Source organism: Drosophila montana, unplaced genomic scaffold, assembly GCF_035044405.1.
Source record: "Drosophila montana isolate Dmon_TW-CO22-7 unplaced genomic scaffold, ASM3504440v1 contig_2438_1, whole genome shotgun sequence".
NCBI classification, from domain to species: Eukaryota; Metazoa; Arthropoda; class Insecta; order Diptera; family Drosophilidae; genus Drosophila; species Drosophila montana.
In genome coordinates, this window is record NW_026997315.1 from 1,472,232 (window position 1) to 1,494,945 (window position 22,714).

Sequence of the window (22,714 nt, forward strand, 5' to 3'; positions counted from 1 at the left end):
CAAGCGAGCACCGTTTTCTATCGATGTGGCAGCGCCGCGCGTGGTTGGGTTGAAAACTTGGCTGTGCGATATTTGTAAGCTTCTCATTTTTGAAGCGGCTCGTTATATTTAATAAAGCTTTTCTTTAATTTAGACATAAATTCGAATCATTATCTAAATTATCTTCCATCCCAAAACAAACTTTAATATGTTTTATATATATTTGCCAACGTTGCCCAATTACATACAATAATACAATAGAATAATACAATTAAAATTGAATTTTTTTTTGTTTAGCATATTGCATTTTTATTGAAAACGTTTTTGCAGCATATTATTATTATTAATCAAGTTAAGCATTAGTTAATTACTTGGGTACTTTAAAGACTACGAGAGAATTATGCACAGGAATACAAAAACAGCAACAACACGTGTTGCGCCTATGAATAATACAAATCATATTCAGATTGTTTTAATTTTTGTTTTCAGTAGGTTCGATCTTTGGGTTCGGATGTTTCAAGTACTCGTAATATTGCCCTGGAGTCCAAAACTTATGCCTGTCCGTCAGTCTTCGGTGCAAATTGAAATGGTTTAAAAGGTATTTGCTTTTTGAGAATTGTGCAATAATTTTTTTTTTGTTGTTTTTTAAATATATATTTTTCAATTTTATATTTGAATTAAAATACGTTACTAAACGTTGTTGTATATAAATAATTATGTATATTAAAAATGTTATAAAATTGCGACTTAAATAAGTGTGAGGGGAGTGCGGGCACAAAGCAGATGCAGTGAAGGGGACACAAACGGGAAAGAGAGAGAGAGAAAGAGAGAGAGAGAGTGAAAATGAGATGAGAAAATGGCTGCGAGAAATGCGATAAACGTGCCTCCGTGTAAAGTGTAGCGTAGAGTGAAGAATGAGTGAGTAGAAGGTGAATCGAGTGAAGTGAATAGTGAGTAGTGAGTAGTGAATAGTGAATAGTGAGTGAGTGCGAAGTGAATGAGCGAGTGATTAGTGAATGAGCTGAGCGAATGGTGTGTGAAATGAAATGAGAGCTTTGGACCATTTCCGGCTGATGATGTTTCGATTGCTGTCAAACTACGCTTGACATTTCCTGTATAAATGTGTGTGTCTGTGTGTGTATCTCTGTGTGTATCTGTGTGAGTGTCTGTGTTTTGCTGCGTCCTCAGAGTATGTGGCAGTGCTTGGCGCGCAGCTGCTGCCGCATGCCGCGCAAGAACAAGGGCTGACCACCAAATAGGAGACGCTCACGCACGCACCTCATTCCTCTGGCCACACCATTAAATACAATCGCCCTCGACCTCCTCCTGGTTAACATCGGGATCGAATTCATCGTCGGCGGTGGCCTCCTGGTACTGCTGATACTCGGACACCAGATCGTTCATGTTGCTCTCCGCCTCGGTGAACTCCATTTCGTCCATGCCCTCGCCGGTATACCAATGGAGGAAGGCCTTGCGACGGAACATGGCCGAGAACTGCTCGGAGATGCGCTTGAACAGCTCCTGAATGGCGGTGGTGTTGCCAATGAATGTCGAGGACATCTTGAGGCCCTTGGGCGGTATGTCGCAGACGGCGGTCTTCACATTGTTCGGTATCCATTCGACAAAGTAGGAGCTGTTCTTGTTCTGAACCGCCAGCATTTGCTCGTCCACCTCCTTCATGGACATGCGGCCACGGAAGACGGCGGCCACCGTCAGATAGCGGCCGTGACGCGGATCACAGGCGGCCATCATGTTCTTGGCATCGAACATCTGTTGGGTCAGCTCGGGCACGGTGAGGGCGCGATATTGCTGCGATCCGCGCGAGGTGAGCGGCGCAAAGCCCGGCATGAAGAAGTGCAGACGCGGGAATGGTACCATATTCACAGCCAGCTTGCGCAGATCGGCGTTCAGCTGGCCGGGGAAGCGCAAGCAGGTGGTCACACCGGACATGGTCAGCGAGACGAGATGGTTGAGATCGCCGTAGCTCGGATTCGATACCTTCAGTGTGCGGAAGCAAATGTCGTACAGCGCCTCATTGTCGATGCAGTACGTCTCGTCCGTGTTCTCCACCAGCTGGTGGATGGACAGCGTGGCGTTGTACGGCTCCACGACCGTATCGGACACCTTTGGCGATGGCACCACCGAATAGGTGTTCATTATGCGATCCGGATACTCTTCTCGTATCTTCGATATGAGCAGGGTGCCCATGCCAGAGCCGGTGCCGCCGCCCAGCGAATGCGTCAGTTGAAAGCCCTAAAATAAAGATATCAGCATGGTAATTTATCGTTTCTATTGAAAAGTTATCAATAGATGAGTAACTTATTAGTAAATGATCGACGCTTTATCAATACCCCGTTCTATCTACATTTGTCGATGGTCATAGACATTATATTTATCGACATTATGTTTATCGATAACAAAATTCTATTAGGGTTGAAGCGGTAATAATTTGGGAGCACTGCCAATTTTATAAATGCTTCTAGAGCATGAAGCAGTATAAATATTATCGATGAGAACGTTTTCGATAATGGAAGTGATCGATAAGAAAGTGTTTTATTTAATAGCGAACGACGCTATATCAATTTTCCAGTGATCGATAAGGTAGAGATCGATATAATTTGTATTGGCTTTATGTTTATCGATTACAACATAATCGACATTCTAGCAGTTTGAATACTCTACAAAATATTTTCTAATGCTTTTAGAAAATTTTAGCATATCAGTAATCGATAGCAGAGTTTCTTTTGAAAAGAGATCGGCTCGCTTTCAATATCTCATTTTATATATATTTCAGTGATCGATATAATATAGATCGTCATTGTTTATCGATAACAAAACGATGTGTATTCTATCGAAGTTTAAGCGTTAATAATTTGGAAACTTTGCAAATTTAAATTCGTTTTGTGTACTAGAAAGTGTTTAGCTTTAATATATTAACGGAAAAGGCACACAGGAATGAAGCTTAAGATAATTTCTGATAGATAACTTCTGAAATCTGAATCGATCTCTCAACTTACTTGCAGACAGTCGCAATTCTCGCACTCCTTGCGCACCACATCGAGCACATTGTCAACCAGTTCGGCGCCCTCTGTATAGTGCCCCTTGGCCCAGTTGTTGCCGGCACCCGACTGCCCGAACACAAAGTTGTCCGGACGGAACAGCTGGCCATATGGGCCCGAGCGCACCGACTCCATGGTGCCTGGCTCCAGATCCAGCAGAATGGCGCGTGGCACATACTTGCCACCCGAGGTACGACTCACGGCTATTGGAATGCAAATGGGCGTGAGTCAGCAGCCAGAAAGCTGGCATGGGATATAAGAGGGGCACTTACCAGATGCTTCATTATAGTAGACGCTGACACGTTCCAGCTGCAGATCGCTGTCGCCCACATAGATGCCATTGCAGTCAATGCCATGCTCCTCCGATATGATCTCCCAGAACTGCAACAGAATGGTACAAATAATGCGAAATTAGTCATGGCAAACAAAACAGAAGCCAATATCATTCTCTTATTTCTATTCAAGCTAAGATTCATTTGCAAGATCGTTTTTCAAGCATTAATATTTGATCGGAAATCTCGAATGTCAGCTGTCAGTATAAATAAATATATACATTGTAGATGACACCTCTTGGATTTAATGGCCAGATTTCTGTGGAAAGTAGCCTAATAATGATCATGTTTATAACAATTTAATGACTTTGGCCTGTGTCGCCATAAAAAAGATATAAGAGCTACTGCAGCTATTTTTATGTCAGCCCTGCGAGGGGCTCCGATTTGCTAGCCGAGGGGAGAACTCCGCAAAGTCATGGAGAGTACGTGTGCTGGCGTGTTGGTATGTCGGGGTCTGTGGGCCTATGTATTTTTGTGCTCTTGCCTTTTATGGGCTTGTTCGCCTGGCTATAAGAAAAACTGGGTGGGACGACCGGGTAGCCAATTAACATTTATATGTTTGTGTATAAATACGCATTTAGGATTATCGAAAAATGCTTTTCAAAAACTCTAGAATGGGCTAAGATAGTGAAAAGTTAGAGAGTACTCAAAAAATGTGCTTTTATGTATTTTATGGATTTACAAAACTTAAGAACAGAACAGATTTGTAAATTTAGGATATGTGACATAGAAATGTGTGTATATCATACATCAGTGTATCGTTTAGATACATTTAAAAATTTCTCATAAAACTATTTTGTTAAATTTTTCAATTTATTTAGATACATTTTATTGATTTAGCTAATTTTTTATTTAATACCTAAAATAAATATCGTAAAATAAAGCTTTTGACTTCATGACTTTCAAGTATTTTATGATATGTTTTTATATATTTTATCTTCAATTTAAATTTAAAGTATTTTAGATTTAAATAAATTTTTTCATTTTATACTTCATTTTATGTTATTAGAATACTGATTAAAAAATTTACCTATAAGTTAGTTAATGATTACTTTTATTTAGAGCATATGGTATTTAATCTTCAAGTCTTTTTACAACATTTAGACAAATTTATTCAATTTATTATTTATGTTATTTAATAAAATTATTTGTATAATAGTAATGTATCTCCATGTATTTGTAATAATACTTATTATTTATTAATAATATTATTTGAACTTGCATTTATTTTATTTAATATACCTTCAATTATTTTTATAAAATTTAGACTAATTGCTAATTTATTTAATTAATTATTTTTTTTTAATAACATTATTTGTATAAATTCAATGAGAACTTCTAAGATGTCTTCAAGTATTTTTATAAAATCAAAAATATTACACTGAGAAAATTGTTAAAGTTTTCTAATATTACATTCTTTGTCTTGTAAAACAAACTAGATGTATAAATATGCTTGTCATATAGACCTCAGATAATAAGTGGCCATCCAGAAATCAGATTCGTTTCCTACTGCGCACATAATTCACGACATGATAAGGGGATTTTAACTCTGGCCCTAGCCAGATGCAGCACAATCCATGCGCTTATCTTTGGCTATAGGCAGACAGTAGGCAAAATTTCAATATATATATATATGCATATATATATATAACTTTAACCGCAGTCAGTCATCTGTCAACCTCTTGGCCTGACTTTTGGCTGTGGGACGTTTGTCAAATAGAATTACGAGCTGTGTGCCCACCCAGCCATGTCAGAGTTCATGTTGCCAGCCGCAGAAACCGCCCAGAAAGCACTCAACGAAAATAAAAAAGGAAGAACGTATACAAATTATTAGAAAATTTCTATTTTTCTCTCGCTTTTCTCTGTATTGTGACAACGAAGTAGGCGCAGCCGCAACGCCATAAAGTTGTTTTTTTTCTTTTATTATTTTTATTTATTTCTGTTGAAGTTTTTTAGTTTTTCGGCTTAAAAAAGCGTAGAGAGATGGGACAGCCTCAAAAGTGAGACACATCGTACACTGTTGAGGCTGAAAATTTATGTTCAGTTCAGCCGTCAGTCTCGGATCTCTGCAACATGCCCTGATTTAGTGCTAAATTTAAAGAGAAACAGAGGCAGGCAACGCACGCAGTCAGAAATAGTTTTTCGGCTTTTAGCTGAATTTGTGTCTTGTTTTTCACATTTTCATTTTTCACTTGAATATATATATTTCAGTGCAGCGTGTCGCGCGGCATGGGACATTTCCAAGTTGAGTCTTCATTCTGAATGCGCTTGCCGCACAGCAACGCTCCTGGGGTGCAATGTGCAACGTGCAACGCGCAACCTTATGCAGCGAAAGTGTTAAAAATAGCACTGCCCGAGGCGTTGCACGTTGCCTGTGGGCACTGGCCAGATACCCATACAGATACAAATGTATCTGCTGCTGCTGTTGCTGACTCATAGCTGAACTGCAGGCCAACGACCCAGGCGGCAACTCGCAGTTACTAAATTAACCCAGCAGACGCCAGTTGTAGACATCGACAACATCATTAGGAGGCAGGCAGGCAGCCAGCCGCACACACACACACAGACACACACACACACACATACACACAGTCCGTTCGCAGCTCAAGCAAATCAAAAAGATACTCGCGTATCTTTTAGATAGAAGAATTTTCATTGATGTTGCCCTCGCGCTAAGCGTTAATTGCGGAAGCGCGCTGCAAATGTTTTGCTGCGTTTAACAAGAGCCGCTTCGATTTCGGCTACTTTGACCAAAAATGGTGCGCATTAGTTTTTCAATCTAACGAAAATGAACCATTGAAGCGCAACGCATAAATCGTCGCTACAATGAGATACAAAAATGTGCCCAATCGGAATGAAATTCCAATAGCTACAGAAATAAACAAAACGACAGCGAGGAAATAATAAAAATGTTATCGCTTGAAGTGGCGCGTTCCCAGCTCCAAGCTCCTTGATGTGGCTGATTGCCCCCACCCAGTTGCCAGTTGGCCGTCGGCAGTTGGCAGTTGGCTGTTCCCCATCTCAGTTCCCAATTCCAGAGTTGTTCAGTCGTCTATGCGCACATTGTTGTCTGTCTCGTTTCCCTTTGGCACTTGAACTTGACGTGTGCCCCGCTAGCTGTTTACCAGCCGAAACAGTGCCTGGTCTCAGTTCGGGCCTGCTTCAGTCTAGGCGCATTGGCAGTCGATGGCGTTTGCGTCTGCGTCTGCGCCAGCGTCTGCGCCAGCGTTTGCTTTTGTTTATTTGAAAGGCAGCTCAACTACATGTACAATCTCCGCAAGATCATCAAATTTAATTGGAGTGTGGCCGTTGCAATTATGAAGCTTGCAGCAGCGGCAGCAACAATAAAGCGCAGTTTATATGCCGGACGAGCGCTTACAAACAAACAACGAAATCATGCAACTGGCTTGGGGCAGCAACAAAAAGGGGCAACATCAGCGGCAACAGCAGCAACAATAGCAACAACAAAAATAAATTAGCACACAAAACTGTTGAAGTGAAAAGTCGTTTTTCATGTCTTCTACTCTTTCTTCTCTCTGCCCCAGCGATCGCTTTACTTTCAACTAATTTTTCTTGCCCGGTTTTTTGTTTTTTTACGGATTTTTCCTTTTGATGATGCTTTTGATAGTTGCGGGAAATTGCCTTTTTTCGGTTAACTGCAGTGATTGCTTGTGGAAATAGCTTAAGTGTCGGGTGAGGAGGGGGGAGGGGGGGTATCCCATTCAAGTCCAGCTGCGTAAATTGGTTTTAGCTGCGTCATACTCTCCTGAATGCCTTGGATTTGATATTACAAATTGTGAGAACGTGAAGCGGGTCAATTAAAGAGCTTGGACACTGACTTATCAGCGGCACGATCGTTCCCGAAAGCAGGGAAAACAATTATGAAACGCACACGAAAAAGCATGTCCAAAGGGAAATGCTGAAAATACTTTGGCGTAAAAAGTGATAAATGATCGACCGATATCGTGAATTGTTTTATTTTAAGGTATATCGCATTAGAAACACGAATCTAAAACAATTTTCGTGCTCATGCTGCTTAAAATATTATTTAAAATAATTATCAGAAAATGTAGAATACTGGTAAACATATTTATAAAAACGAATATATAATAGAAATATTTATTTTGGATACATTATAATAAAATTATTTCGAAATATTTTTCAATATAATTTTTTATATGGATACACATGCATTAAATTCATAAGTGATAAATGATCTCTTGATGCCAGGAATTGATTTTTTAAGGGATATCAAATTACACACTCTATGGAAAACGAATAAAAAACAATTTTTATGGTCATGTTGCTTAGTGCTGCTAAATCTATTCTTTAAAATAAATATCAGAAAGCTTTTAGAAAGGGTAAAAATGTTTATAACAAGGAATATTTAAAAGAATTACTTCTTTCGGATTTATTGAACTAACATTTATCCGAACTATTCGAACTATTTCATGCTAAAAAATTTAAATTTCTTCGTTCTTCTTTAAACTAAGAGAATGAATCGTATTTATATAAATAAATATTTTTGATTTGCTTGAAGATTTTTCGTCTTGGTTTATGCCTTATAATTAAAAAATCTAGAAATAAAACAGATTTAGGCCGGCTTTATACACTTTGTGTATCTGACTCAAGAATAAAGCAGACAAAATATTTATAAAAATACAAATATAATCAGAAAACTTTCCCCAAATGATTCAATCTTTTGAGATTTACTCAAGAAATTACTTAGATATAGACTGCGAAAATACTGATAAGAATGAAACGCGATCCTAAAATAGGTTTACACGCAAAACAGCATGATTAATGCTCTTGCTCAAAAGTATTTTAATCTAACGAAACTTTCGTCCGAAACTTCGAAATAAATAATTAATTTTTGTTAATTTTGTAGCTGCTTAAAATTTTCACGCTAAAAACCCATTTAGCTGCTATTCTATTAGCTAAATTTTACAGTTAATTTCTGACTGCAAGTGCAGTGGAAATTCTCTCTGTCCTTCTTCTTCTCCGTCTTGTTTGCAAAGCCCAGAGAAAAGTCTAGTATGAAAAAAAAATCTTAATTTATTGCCAAGTCGCTGCGTTGTTGCCTGTCTCCTGCTGTCTTCTGTTGCCACTTGCCACACTGCTGCAGGCAACTAGAAACTTTAGAGACTTCCAATTAGTTGTAAATGCTGCCCCCTTTGCCGAGCCACGCCCCCCCTTACCCCACCCCTCGTGAGCATGCGATCAGCTGCCGACGCCCTCATTAAGTGTTGCATGTCTGCTGAGCTGCCCCAACGCGCTGTAGCTGTCTTTCAGTCTGTGCCACTTGAAATCACTCGGGCATGAACTTTGGAGCCGGAGCCCGTCTGAAGCACCAGTCTTAAGTCCAGCCGTCTGCAGCTGTGCACCGATCGCCTGCAGCTTTGGCAACAGCTTTTCCGGCAGCCCTTGAAAAATATGCAAAAATGCATTTTCACATGACGATGATGCCACGGCACATTTGGGCATCAAAGAACTTTGAAGACACCCAACCTAACGGCCCCGTCCCCCGCCAGCTGCCATGCCTATCAGAAGCATTTGTCTTCGCTCAGCAGCTGTTTTGCTGTTGTTCTTGTTTCTTGTGCTTCTTGAAAGTCAGACGAGGGCGATAATAAATCTTTCAGACGAAAGAGAGGCCTTCAGTTTGTTGACTTTGCCAGTGCATTGACTATATATGTATGTATATGCATATATATATATGGTTATATATGAAATTTATGAATTTATAATTTGTGCATATAATATAGAGCCTCATGCTGATTATTTATTATGCATTTATCGTCTCGCAAACGGAAATTCGAAATTCATATGCGCCCCTATCCTGTAACTGTAGACGGGCCGCTGCCCACAAGTTTTGTGCCCCGCAGCCAATCCTTCAATTAGCCCAGCTCCCAGTTGGGAACGCGCCCAGTTACCATATCGATTCTGAGTCATTTCCTTTGTGCACTTGTGCGGTTTGCCTGATGCCCAATACCCAATGCCCGATGCCCGATTGCGATTCCAAATTCGAATTTAAACAGAAAATGTGGGTTTGGCTTAGGTAGCTGCCACAGTTGTTGTTGCCACACATTTGAAGTGTCCACTCAGCTGTTCTGCCAGCATATACACTATACTTTAGCTGTACTCAAATCTCTTGGGTAATGCGAAACCAACGGTTCGCTCAAATTACCAAGTCGGCTTCAACGCGAGCGTCTGCTTTAGATAAACAGTCTACGTTTCTCATTCAGGGGCAAGTACACAGCGAAAATAAACACATATATATATATACACTATATAAACAGCTCCATAAAACCATTACTATGCCGAATTTCTGAGAACTACAAACTGTTAGCGTTAAATTAAGCGACACTGACCCAACTCCCTGGACCCCCTGCTCACCTCATCAGCTGCTGTAGCCACTTCCCACAAATCGCGAACCTCAATTGAGTCATTTGAGTGTTTTGCAAAAAAAAAGAAGAAAAGTAACAAAGAACGAATGAAATATATAAAAAAAATCTACGTTTGCTTATCTTTTGCTTGGCTTTACTTTAATTTAATTGTGTTTATAGTTTAATCATCGCTTGATTGACTATTATCAGCATTCGTGCAGCGTGACACACTTTCAGAGTCGCAATCGCAATCGCAATTCAGGCAAAGCATTGACATTGATTTCCGACTCCGAGCGCCCCTGCTACACATGTCAATGCCTCCACTGGAAAAATTAAACCGGTTGCATGTTGCCAAAAATTGCAAAAGCTACAACAACAACAACAACAAAAGAAACATCAACAGAAAAATGCGTCAAGTGGCAGAAGGCAGCGGCAGGTTTTTCGGGGTGCAGCGCGCTGTGGCACGTTCGTTGCTTGGCTGCCTCGCTGCCACACTGCCTGATTGGCTGGCTATATTGATTAACCGACTGGCGTTGCCCCAATGCGAGCCCATTGCAAATAATTGATGGCAGGGCAGCTAATTGCTGTACATGCTTTTAATTGCAGGAATTACAATTGATTAACTAGTTAACGAGCAGCCGATTAACAAGGCAACTAACTAAAATTTATTTCATATTTTTATCTGGCATATGCTCTATATCTGTTTTCCCCGCCCCGTCGCGTACACCTGAATTTGCAGCGAAAATAGTTGCCTTTCAACACATTCGATTTACATTTATATGGACAGCTGTTTTATTGCTATTTTTCCAAGCAATTTTCAGCCAATTTTTACTAACTGGAACCAAACATTAGGTTTTTAGTTCCACATGAATACAACGCAGTTATGACTTGTTTATCTAAAGAAAGCTTTTTTTTAGAAAGTTTAATATCCAAGTAGACTCTCATTAATCTTAAAAAAAAACTTCAGCTTTTCTTTTGACACAACATTTTGCACATTTTTGTTTGCGTGTTAATTTTTTCAACTCCAGTTAAAGAAATATAAGAAATGCATTTATTATAGAAACTATCTTGTTAAAGAGATTTTCCTTTTAAATTATAATATTATTCCTTTTAAATTAAGTTAAATTATTTTCAGCTATTTTTTTGAATGTCTGAAAACCTGTTAAAATATTTCAGTGCAGTAAAAAATAAATATAAAAGAGATCCAAGTTCCAAGGAATAATTTTTGATAAAATATTATTTAAACGCCTGTTAATTAATATAAAGTTATTTTTTAAATGATGTGACATGTTTTTTTAATTGAGTTTCATTATAAAATGAACTTTTAGTTTCTGTAAACCGACTTTGATAATCTTTGGCTGCCGTCTTTATGATTTGCAGCTCTCATGAATTAAAATTTCCCCCTTTTGTGGCACCTGAATGGCATATTTGTGTGCGGCTCTTGCGGTTGCCGCCTAAAGGAAAGCTCAACAAAGCGAAAAGATACAACCGCAATGATAATTCAAGAGGTTTTCGGCATCCGTAAAATGCAGCAGAAAGAAAAACGTTCCGCGGAAACAATTGCAGTAATGCCCCATATTAGACCAGTATAATTCCGCCTCATTTATTAAAGGGGCTGGCCCCTACTGGGCCTCCACTCTCTGCCATAATCACAATGCATGCTGTTGGCTGGCTTTTAAACAAAGGGCATATCGAGTGCCTACAAAACCCAAACAAATTTCATTTTCTTCGCTACGTCGCGTCGCTCATTTATTTTTTATTTGATTTAAGTTTAAGTTTTTTTTTCGTCTTGTAATTTTTTTATTCTTTTCTTTATGTTTATTCGCTGGCCGTTTTTTTGCGTTAATTTTCTTTTGCTTTAATTGCTGAATGCGCTGTAAAAGGCGGCGGCGGCGACGTTGACTCTGAGTTGCGATCAATTTGGAAACTCATTGAAAAACGTTTTCGGGCAATGTGCATAAATTAGCTGCGCTTGCCAAAAAGCCGCAAAAAACAAAACCAAGAAAAAAGTTTATAAAAATCGACAAAAAAAATACAAGAAAATAAAAAAAAATCGAAAAAATGAAAAGTAAACGAGACTTACCTTAGCGCCAATCTGGTTGCCGCATTGTCCAGCCTGCAGATGCACAATTTCTCTCATTTTGATTTATGGGGCTTTAATGTAACAATTTAATGCGTGGGATGCAGGCGTGGCCGGGACAACTCCTTAGCAACTCAACTAAACTGAAGTCAACTGAATGGAACCTGGACCTGAATCTGAGCCTGGATGTGCAGATCTTCTCTACTTCTTGACTTTTTGTGTGTATGTGTGTGTGTGTGTGTGGTGCACTGATTGATCTCACTGTGTGAGTCTTGGAGGGGAACCGGAGCAGAACGCGCTACTTAACCGCACAACGCACAAAACTCAACTGATCGCAGCGACGGCACCGACGACGGCCTCAGAGTCAAGTCCCCAGTTTAAGTCCAATACCCAACCCAGCGGATGGCGACGACGACGACAACGACGACGACGACGACGACGACAACGACGGCAACGTCGTTGCTTCGGCTGTGTGGCAAACGTTGCGAGTAGAGCGAGACAGATGATCGCCTGTTCACAAACACACACACACACACAAGCACTTGCATACGTGTGTATATGTATAAGTGCATGCTCATGCCTTGTGCTTTGGTTAGAAACAGGGGAACATTTTCTTTTATTTCTAGAAGCAAATGGAGTCAAATTGGTTTTTTGTTTTATTTTGGTAGATATATATACCTATATACAATACTTCAATTATGGAAAAACTTTAAATTAAATAAAAACATTTTTATTCATTTTTCCATTTATTATATATTTTATTATATTAGCTTTAATTTAAAAAATATTTAAATTTTTAGTTTACTTTTTAAGTTCATTCTTATGTAAACAGCCGCAAAGAGTTGTCTGTACCTATATATATGACCCGCACTGTTAGTCATATGTACAGAGAGAATCACTCAGTCGCAGCTCTGGGGTAAGACGCTCACGTAGCAGGGCTGCCCGTAAAGTTCTGCAATTTGGACAGCTTTTGAATATACTCTGTAAAGGCAGCCGCTAGGTGTATGCAGCGTGGCAGTATGTACATGAAATAGCTCGAATGATAAATGAAATATCCTTATAGATACAGTATATGTAAGCAACAGTGATAAAATTTCTTCTATATAAAATATTATTTACACTTTATTTAAACAAGATTTTTTTTGGTCAATTTAAGTGAAAGTTTGTTTTTGGAAAAACGTAAAAATGTATTAAGTAATGTAATTTAAATGCTTAATTAATTATTAAATTTTTTTTGTCTCGGTGTTAGTGCCTTTAAGACGGTTTGCCGATATGTGCCCAAATAGATCGAAAAATAAAAATTAAACGAACTAAACTACAATTTATAAGAAAAATAAAAATAAAAGAAAATAAATATAAAAATTTAAAAAATATAAAATATAACATAAATTTGAATAGAAAGTAGTATAATTTAATGAATTATAGTTTTAAATAATATAATTAGTTATTTAAGACACTATTTCTTTTCAATATAAGTCAAAGATAGGTATTAAATAACTGTAACATATAAATATATACTTACTTAAATTTAAATGTTTAAAAACTGTTTAAAATGTTATATTTAATTATAGAAAAACTAGAATTAGAAAGTGTACATACAAGAAGCGCAAAATTTTTGTGCTTGTAGTTTGTTTATTAAACGATCTTAAGTTACATTATTATTTGTATTACCAAAATATATGTGAAGTTCGAACATTAAGAAATGTAATTTTATAAATATTTAAAATATTATTACTTGGTTTTTTGCTTATAAAAAATACTTTTTATTATACATATTCAATATTTCAGAGACTCTTAGAAATTAGTTTCCCACCTATTATTGTGTATCTACATATATATAAGCAGCGATTGACAGTTAGATCTTGGGCGTGTAACTTGACTATGATTTTATCTTAATGCTGCTTATCGTTCACCTTTATCAACAAGAGATACGGGAGAGATACCCTATAGGGTATCTTGGCTCTGTAGCTGCATCGGCTTTTGGCTTTTTTTACTTGTTTATTATGGCAGCTTCAATCACTCGAACACGACAGGCCAAATGCCAAAACAACAAATATAACGAGGCAGCTATTTTGGTTTATATACATGCAGCTATCTGCGACTGCATGAAACTGAAGCTGTGGCGGCGAGTATCTGTATCTGTAGCTGTAGCTGTATCTGTATCTGTAGCTGCATCTTTGGCTGTATGTGTGTGCGTATTAAGCTGTCCGCTGTCGCAGCTGAGCGACGGCATCCCGCCGCCTTTTCCTGTTCTAAGTTCACAAATTTTCACGCTGTCAACTGCAGCGCCTTTCACGTTCTAATTTTATCAGCGCAACATGCACAGGTATGCAGCATACACGCACACACACTCTCTCTCTTTCTTTCTGTGTGCGTGTGTGTGTGAGAGTCTGTGTGTGTGTGCTTGCACTTCCACAAAAGTGTCACCGCAGTCATTAGGAGCATTTGTTTTTGTCTACATATGTTTTTGCTTTCATTTGCCGGAGGCTCGAAAATGCATTCAACTTGCGTCTATTTTCGGTTGCACTTCGCTGCGCTTAGTGGCACTCGACGTTCTGCCGCTTTCCTTGGAAATCAATCAATGCCCCCCGAGCATTTCGGACAATTTGTAGCCGCTTTACTTTCTAATTACTTTCAAGTTGAAAGGCACTGCCTTTATGTTAGACTTGCATTTAGCCGACGCTTTTCAAGTGCTTTCCTAGGCGCTGGCAGCCAAACCGCTAAATTCACATTAATTCAATTTGCTGGCCTGTGGCTCCCATGTGTGTGTGTGTGTGTGTGTGCGAGTGGCTATATTTAAATATACCACAAAATAATCTCAAATTTACGAGCATGAATAGTTATAAAATGTTATACATTTATTCTCAACTAAACACACGTCCACCCCCCTGGCCTGGTCCTTTGGCCCATGGCCAGGTCCAGGTTCAGCCCAGAACAAACAGCACTAACGCACAGCAAATACTTTGGCTGACAATTTTTGGTTAGCAAAATAAAGGCGGACTGATGACATTTACAAAAAGGGCGTAGTCACACAGTATTTAGAGAGGGTTTTTGTTTGGTTTCTATTTTGTATTTATATTTTGGGTGTGTATTTATATAAAACTGTTTAAGTTTGGTTAGCATAGCTCTTAAAACATGGAAGTGTTCCGCAAACAAAGTTTTATATGATTAGAAAAAGTATTAGGAAAATGTAAATAAGAAAGGTATCCTTACAATCAAACTAAATCCCCAATAAGAAACATAGAGTTTAAAATAGTTGCTCTTCAGTGCACCAAATAACAATTGCCTGCCAAATCTGTTTCTAAACTTTATTCCGAAAGCTCTAAAGCTTAGTTCTGTGATTTTTAAAAAGTTTTCTTTAAGATTAACAGCTACAACAATCATGACGCTTTAGAATGTGTGCCCGCTCCTCACCCCTTTTCAGGTTTAAAGTTTTGAACTAACTGCGCTTATGTCAACACGGTTACAACAACACACACACACACACACACAGGCGCACGCACACACCAATACCACTTGACTCTTTTGGCCTGCCTCAATGGTTGTGTGGTCGAACCCAACGCCCACTGGTCCCCGCCCACAAATTGTATAAAACGTTTCAGAAAAAGTAACAAATGTTTTTTTAGGATTTGTGTTTTGGGAATTTCTGCACTTGTGTAAATGTAAACGCAACACACGCATAAACGCACCAACACAAAAACATACACACACACACACACATGCTAATAATATGGCAAACATTATACAAACATAAATATATATGTATATATAGACAATAAACTTGGTATAAAACATAAATTCGCCATCATTTTTGTTCTGACCAAGTTTTTGCTCTGCTTGAATTTAATGTGAGTGTGAATGTGTGTGTGTGTGCGTGTGTGTTTTTAGAGCTTTTACAACACTACAACTGATCAGCCCACATTTGCACCTATCCGCATAATTGATTGATTTGGGCTTATGGAAAATTTAAATTTATTTGCTTTATTTATCTCTTAATTTCAATTTTAATGCGCATTTTAAATTACGCTGCTTTGTTGTAAATAATATTATTTATTTATTTTTTTGTTGGATTTTGCATTAAAATTAATTTTGTTTTATTAAAATTATTATTATTTTTTTATTATTGCAGCTCGGACAATTTTTGTATCCTTCGGCCGTATTTTAATTGAATTTGATTGATTTTTGCTGATATTGTTGATGGAAAAATAATATTGTTGTAAAATCATAACAATTCCGCCGGCTGGCTGTGGGCTCCACAACGGGCGTGGCATCACACCTGGCTCAAATAAAAACCCAGCCTAGCCGAACAAAAGCAACACCTGTCCAATTCTTTCTAGCCAGTGAAAATGTGGTAAAAGGACGAAATACTGTGCGGCTGTGGCTGTGGCTGTTATTTGTTGTGCCTCTGTGTGTGTGTGTGTGCGTGAGCTGGGTGTATGGGTGTGTGTGGCATACGTTGAAGCGCTTTATTCATGCAACAGGATGGCTGCCACAGGCAGAAGAGTATACAAATGAAAGCACATCGTACATAATAAGTGTAGGCTCATTGAAAACTCAAACTGATTGACCTGTGAATTTAAAGATGCGAAGCTGCTTTTTTATTGATTCCTGAGAAAGTAAGCTGTTTGGTTGTTAACTTTAGTCAGGTTACAAATATTTTTTTATATGAAAAAACGTAATAATAAGATATTAAATATAACATTAATATAGAAGATGAATTACAGGTATATTTTGGATGTAGAGAGGTAGCTGGTTGGAGAGATTAAAAAACCTACATTCAATGTTGAGGACGATTTTTCTGTTATTTCTGAAAAGCGTCAACTAATAAAATTGGAAAAAATCATATCCAATTATTCCATCCGTAAAAAATGTGTTTCCGCGTATTCTCCAAAGAACTCTATCTCTCTCTTATAAAATCGTTGGTTTCAGGATATCTTTGCGAGCTCACCGACCGTTTCCAGCTCTGAGTAGGGGCATAGCTTGCCGGACAGGCTTTAAATTTCCTCCACCGGGTCGGTGATATCCTATCGGTATCTCTATACCCTATCAACTTAACATTTTATATCTAATTTCTAATTTCATTACTTTTTTCATACCTTCTTTTTTTCTCCGTCTTTTTCAATTAATTTACATTATAAAATAATTTAGTTACTTAAGATTAACTTAATTTTCATGTAAGAAATCTTTTTCACTTCTTAATATCTTTCTTCTTAATTGTAGACTTTAAAAATTTCACTGACAAATTTAACTGAGAAAAGGGGTATAGCTTTCGCCCGGCGTCTTGCAAGGATCAGGGTCCTAAGCCAAAACACTCCGCAAGCTGTCTGTTGCCCCTTGGTGTATGCGAGCTTCCGATTTGGAAAGAGACCTAGGCGTGCCCAAAGTCAGGGACAGTCTGCGAATTATATCCCACGGCTTGGAAATCATCCCAATCGAACGGCTAGGCGTCTTCCAACGTGACGTAGAATTGGAGTAGTCCGAATGCGGAGGAGATTGCGTAGGTCTCATCTAATCGATATCTCAGATTGGTTTATGTAACTATTTCTGTTAGTTTTATTATGTTAACTGTTTAAAATTAAGTTTTATTAAAGTTGTTTCTTTCATAAAATTTAAATTAATATTAAAACAAAACAATATAAAAATAAAAAATTAAAGGATATTGGACATTTTGTTGGTGCACTAGGATTCGGTTGTGTCCTTTGATATTTTGTCTGGCTTGTTAAATATGAAGTCAAATGATATTTCAGCTTTTGTTGCAGGTTGTATAGAGATTAATATATACATATAAAATTATAGTTCAAAATTAAATTCTTAGTTCCCTATTCCGCTGTTCTTGCCAACCCTCCAAATTGTAAGCTCCAATTTATGCAACTCATTTTTCAGCGGGTCCTTTTTTTTATAGTTGTGCTGGCTTGCCAGGACAACAGCTGTTGCAGTTTGCTGAAACAATAGTTTTTGCTGCCAATTAGTTGTTTTAATTGCACGAAAAAAGCGTCAATTATGCAACACTGGATGACATGCAACATACAACAGCAACTACATGCAACAAGCAACAAGCTGCACATTAAATGGCTTTTTAATTGATGCTCATACGCCGCGTGGACCACCCCCCTGCCCACCCCTTGCACCATTCCAATGGGTTGGCAGCCTCCAGTTTCCAGTTGGCAACTTTATGTGCGCGCCGCAGTAATTTCAATAAATCTTGGGCAATGCCCCTAAAAAATATTAGCATAATAAAAGCGCGACGACAAAACAGAAGGGTCAATATTGGCACACTTCGAGGCTTGCAGGACGAGGGAGGAGGAAGGCGAGTCCTTTGAGCTGTAGGCGAAACGCATTGGCACATTTACACACAGAGCCTTGGTGAATTTATGGCAGCAACAAGCGGCAGGATACGGATATAGTCAACGACCTAAATACGCATAATTTTACTGGCGGGGCGTTAGCATGTGGGTGGGCGTGTCAATGGAAGGCGGGCGCGCCCCTGCGCCCCCATCGATCAGCAATAAAAATTCAAATTTTGCCAAGGACGGCACAAAAAAAGAATATCTGCGCCCAAGTCAACAAAATAGGCAGCTGTCCTGCGAAATGCTCTCAGTGAAAAGTGTTTCGACTATGTTAAGGAAAACGTATTTTATAAATACGAGAATATTTTCAATTTTAGAATTTAATTTTAAGTAACAAATAAAATTTGTTAAGGAATATGTACTTTATACAATAACTAATATAATAGAAGAATATATTAAATTTTTGAGTTTTATTTAAAATAATATCCAATACTAAATTCTTAAATAAACTTCAAGTGATGTTCAATTGATGCTTGATAAAGAATTTTTAAACTATATTGGGACAATTTAATATATAATATATCTATATAATATATAATATTTTGTAACATAAAAAACCATGTATTTATAAATGTTTGATAAAACTACATGAATATAAAAATGAATAGAACCACGTAAGTAGTGTATATATTCGTCTGCTTACTTTTGCTGGTCTTGCGGCTTCTGGTTTCTTCACATTGAACATTTTGGAATATAGACAAAACATAACTTATATATATATATATCGCAATACACTCGGCTGTAATACACATTTACATGCTTACATATATTTTGGAAATACGGAGGTTTTTTGCTTTCGGGCGGCGCAGCTCGTTTCACGTTTTTGCCAATTGGCCAACAAGTGTTGCCAAATTGCGTTGCGGTTGCTGGCCATAAATAACGGTACTTTTGTCATTTATACACATAAATTGCAGCAGACGCTGAAACGCGAAAAAAACGTCTGAAAGCCAATGCAGGCACTGGGCCCAATCCCAGTTCCCATCCCACACACCAAACCCAAACCCAATCCGAGGACCTGGCATATCCTGCTGCTGCTGTTGCTGCTGCTGTTGCTGTTGCTGCTGCTGCTGCTGCTGCTTGGCTAAAAAACGTGGCCATCGCATAGGCCTCGTCCTCGGCCCACACTAACGACATCGCCGATGGTGACACAACGCAGCTGTCGTTTGCCATTTGGCAATAATTGTTTAATATGCGGGCGCATAAAGGCCGCCAAGGACTGGCCATAAAAAACAACAAAAACAGCAACAACATCAACAGCAGCCAAAGCAGCAGCGGAAGTAACAACAACAACAAGAACAACAACCACTGTTGAAGCAGCCATAGCAAAAGGCCAAAGTGTGTCCCGGGCCAAGCTCGTACAAGCGAAGCCTAAGCAAACCCAAACCAAAGCTGGAAGCCCAGTAACAGACTGTGGCGCACACGTGTGTCCAGTTTGCGGTATCCAGTGTCCTGTTTCCGGTGTCCTTTGCCCTGTGCCCGACTCGTGAGACAGCTGTGACTGTAACGCCGGCTCTGCCTCCCGGCTGCACAAGTCAGTCGTCGCAGCTGAGAGCAAAACTTTGTCAAGCGATTGCAGGTATTTCACGGGGGAGTTTACTTTGAAAGTAAACTACAAAAGGAATGCCGCATTAATATATTGCTTTTGTCGGTTATTGGTAAAAGTCTAGATATAAGATAAATTTGCTGACAATTTACATATGAAAGGGTTGTCCTAACTGACCGATTAGTGATCAGAGCAAAGTGCAACATTTTTACAGATACTTCTGTTTGAGTTAGAGTTGAGCAGCAAGGCTGGGTATTGGAAAATTTAACCTTTATTCGATTATCGATTGTCGTGATCCGTTCCATATATTTAAATGATATGTACATGTGTTTAAAAGATTTTTAATGACTCTAACGTGCCTAAATTATGTTAGAATTTTGGGAAGATATGCATTGTTCGACTCGTGAAAACTCGTATTTAAAATAGATTGTTACTAAAATAATATGTGATTTCAGCACTGACACGATTTTCGCACACAATTTAAGCCCCTGTCAGTTTTTGATAAATTTAGTCAAAATTTGAAATACAATTTTTCATAACATCGCAATCTCTTCAAATCAAAGATTGCGTATCTTTTGAATGACTGACGTAAAATACTCGGGATATTCCAATTAAAATCCAATTAAAATCAATCTTTAGTTTTCCATAACTTCAACAAACTTCATACAATACAAATTTATAATAATTTATATTTAGAACATGTTTTTGTAACGAATACGTGCAAATTAGATCAGTTATATGGTTGATTCAAGTTTGCGAAACATTTTTACTTTCCCGTCCAGGCCTTCTGTAGTACAAATACAAATTCTATGGAAAATTCTTGTCGCAAATGAGAAAAATTCATAAAATCATATCAAACTTTTTGCCATTGCCTACCTTTTGGGGTACAGACGAAAATAGCTCTTTTTTCTTAAATATATTTTATTTTTCCTTTTACTGTTATTAAAGGCCGAACTTAAAGTAAACTTGTATGAATAAATACTATATAACTTTTTCTACAGTTAAATCTAATATTATAAAATTAACGAAAATAGGTTTAATATTTAAAACGATATGAGAGATGGATTAGATGAGACCTTCGCAATCTACTCCGCATTCGGACCCCGCCAATTTTAAGTCTTTTTAGAGGACTTATATCCGGCGGAAATCTAGCGAATCCCAAAGGAAATAAGATAATATACCCATATTTTTAGTGTAATCAACAAAACTTGACCAAAGCAATATGATATTATTATATTTCTTGGTAACTAAATGACAGAACTAAAATTTCTTAATTAAACCAATCCCCAAATTATGATCCTTCGTAGAGTGAACAATCCCTGTTCTAAATTCGTATGAAATATATAAAAACATCTGCTGCAGCTGCCTGTTTCGATTGAGCCAAGTGAGGTTTAAAACAAAAAACTAATTGCGCACCAAAATGCCAAACGAGCCGTTTGCTTATTGGCAATTTCGATTGTACAGCCTGAAAGTATGCAACATATTTTGCTGCTGCCGTTGCCTCAGCTGCCGAAGTTGCTGGCTCTGCTTGCGGCTCTGCTGTTGCCGGCGCCGGCGCCGGCGCTGCCAATGCCGCACATGCTGACTGCAGTTAATTACAAAACTGTCAAATCCAAAAGGTGCCACGAATCAACGGGCCAACGAAAACGAACGAACGAAGCGGAGGCAAACAAACAGCGCGAGTGCTTACACACTCGCACACACACACACACACACACATACAGGCAGTGGCATGCCAACAGCAGCAGCAGCCAGTCAGCCATTTCAAACACACACACACACACACACACACACACATGTGGCACACATACATCGAAAGCAAATAGGCAGATCAGCCAACAGCTGCCAACGTATGCGAAAGCTCACAATAAAAACACAAAAACAAACAAAACAAAGGCTGGCAAAGGGCGAGAGGGCGTTGGGGCAGCAGGCTGAGGCAGTTGCATTGTGTGAACTTTCTGATGTGTGTTTGAATGTGTGTGGAATATAATTTTGCTGTATTGTTGTATTAAATGATGTCAACAACAGCCGCCCAGCTGAGCTCGGCTCGCAGTCAGCGTCGCCGTCGCCGTCGACGTCGACGTCACAACTTCGATGCCTGAGCCAAATCGAATTTAATTGCATTGCCGCACGTTGGCTTTTAATTAATTTTTGCTGGGCGACTGCTGCTGCAGCTGCACCCAAAGCAGAGCTCCAGCACCCCTAATCCCCAGCCACGCCCACAAACTAAGCAAAAACCAACAACAAACACTGGCGACAGTCGACAGGCAGCAGTCGGCAGTCGGCAGTCGAGGCTCGGACAGGGCAACATCAAACGTCACGCACAGGTGCAATGTAATTAGCACGAGCCGACAAAGCAACCGAACAGTCGCCAGCAACAGCAGAAGCAACGGCAACAGCAGCAGCAGCAGCAGCGGCAGCGAAAGGGCAAAGGGCAAAGCGGCGCCTGTGTGGCACATAAAAACAAAAGCAAGCAAAACCTTTAAGCCCAAATGCATACAAGCAACCAGTCAAGAGCAGCAACAACTGCACGGAAATTAAAGAAAACAGCGATAAATTGAAGATTGCATACCCTTTCGACTCTAATATATATATAGTCAGTCTAGTTAGTGATTGAGCCATAGCCCAAAGCGTAAGGGCTAGGAAGCTGAAATGTCGCGAAAAACCGTTGAAACGTTTTTGTTCACCATCCGATCGGCTTGAACATGATTTGCAAAGAACTTTGTTAAAATTCATCTGATTCATGTTTCACACTTTTCATAAAATCCACGCCTCTGGGCCTCTGATAAATGCGGTTTAAAGATTGAAAGAGTGAAGTTTCAGATAAAAGATGAAAGAAAATTAATTTGAAACGTATTTCAGAGTTTTCGCAAAATCCATTCCTCCTTGGTGAAAATGGGCGTCAAAGATTTGGTGGGTCAAGTTTCGGGTTCAAAGTCTTTTCCAAGGATCTTTATAAGAATTCGGTAAAATCCAACACGAATCAGAGAT

The 22,714-nt window shown here is 38.7% G+C and overlaps 1 protein-coding gene across 1 annotated transcript; it reads right to left on the minus strand.

The window, feature by feature from the left end:
• Nucleotides 1-633: 633 nt before the first annotated feature.
• On the minus strand, nucleotides 634-12,173 carry betaTub60D (beta-Tubulin at 60D). The gene is made up of 4 exons (XM_064681772.1): nucleotides 11,837-12,173; nucleotides 3,311-3,419; nucleotides 2,997-3,241; nucleotides 634-2,232 (listed from the first exon to the last, which is right to left on the minus strand). The coding sequence occupies exons 1-4, from the start codon at nucleotides 11,891-11,893 to the stop codon at nucleotides 1,279-1,281; spliced, it is 1,365 nt and encodes a 454-aa protein (XP_064537842.1). The 5' UTR covers nucleotides 11,894-12,173; the 3' UTR covers nucleotides 634-1,278.
• Nucleotides 12,174-22,714: the final 10,541 nt, after the last annotated feature.

Bases quoted from the DNA above. Each gene is read 5' to 3' on its own strand.
- betaTub60D (XM_064681772.1), bottom strand. From the start codon at position 11,893: ATGAGAGAAATTGTGCATCTGCAGGCTGGACAATGCGGCAACCAGATT. The intron at 3,420-11,836 runs GTAAGTCTCGTT...ATTCTGTTGCAG, and splicing joins GCAACCAGATTGGCGCTAAG to TTCTGGGAGATCATATCGGA. The intron at 3,242-3,310 runs GTAAGTGCCCCT...GCATTCCAATAG, and splicing joins CTACTATAATGAAGCATCTG to CCGTGAGTCGTACCTCGGGT.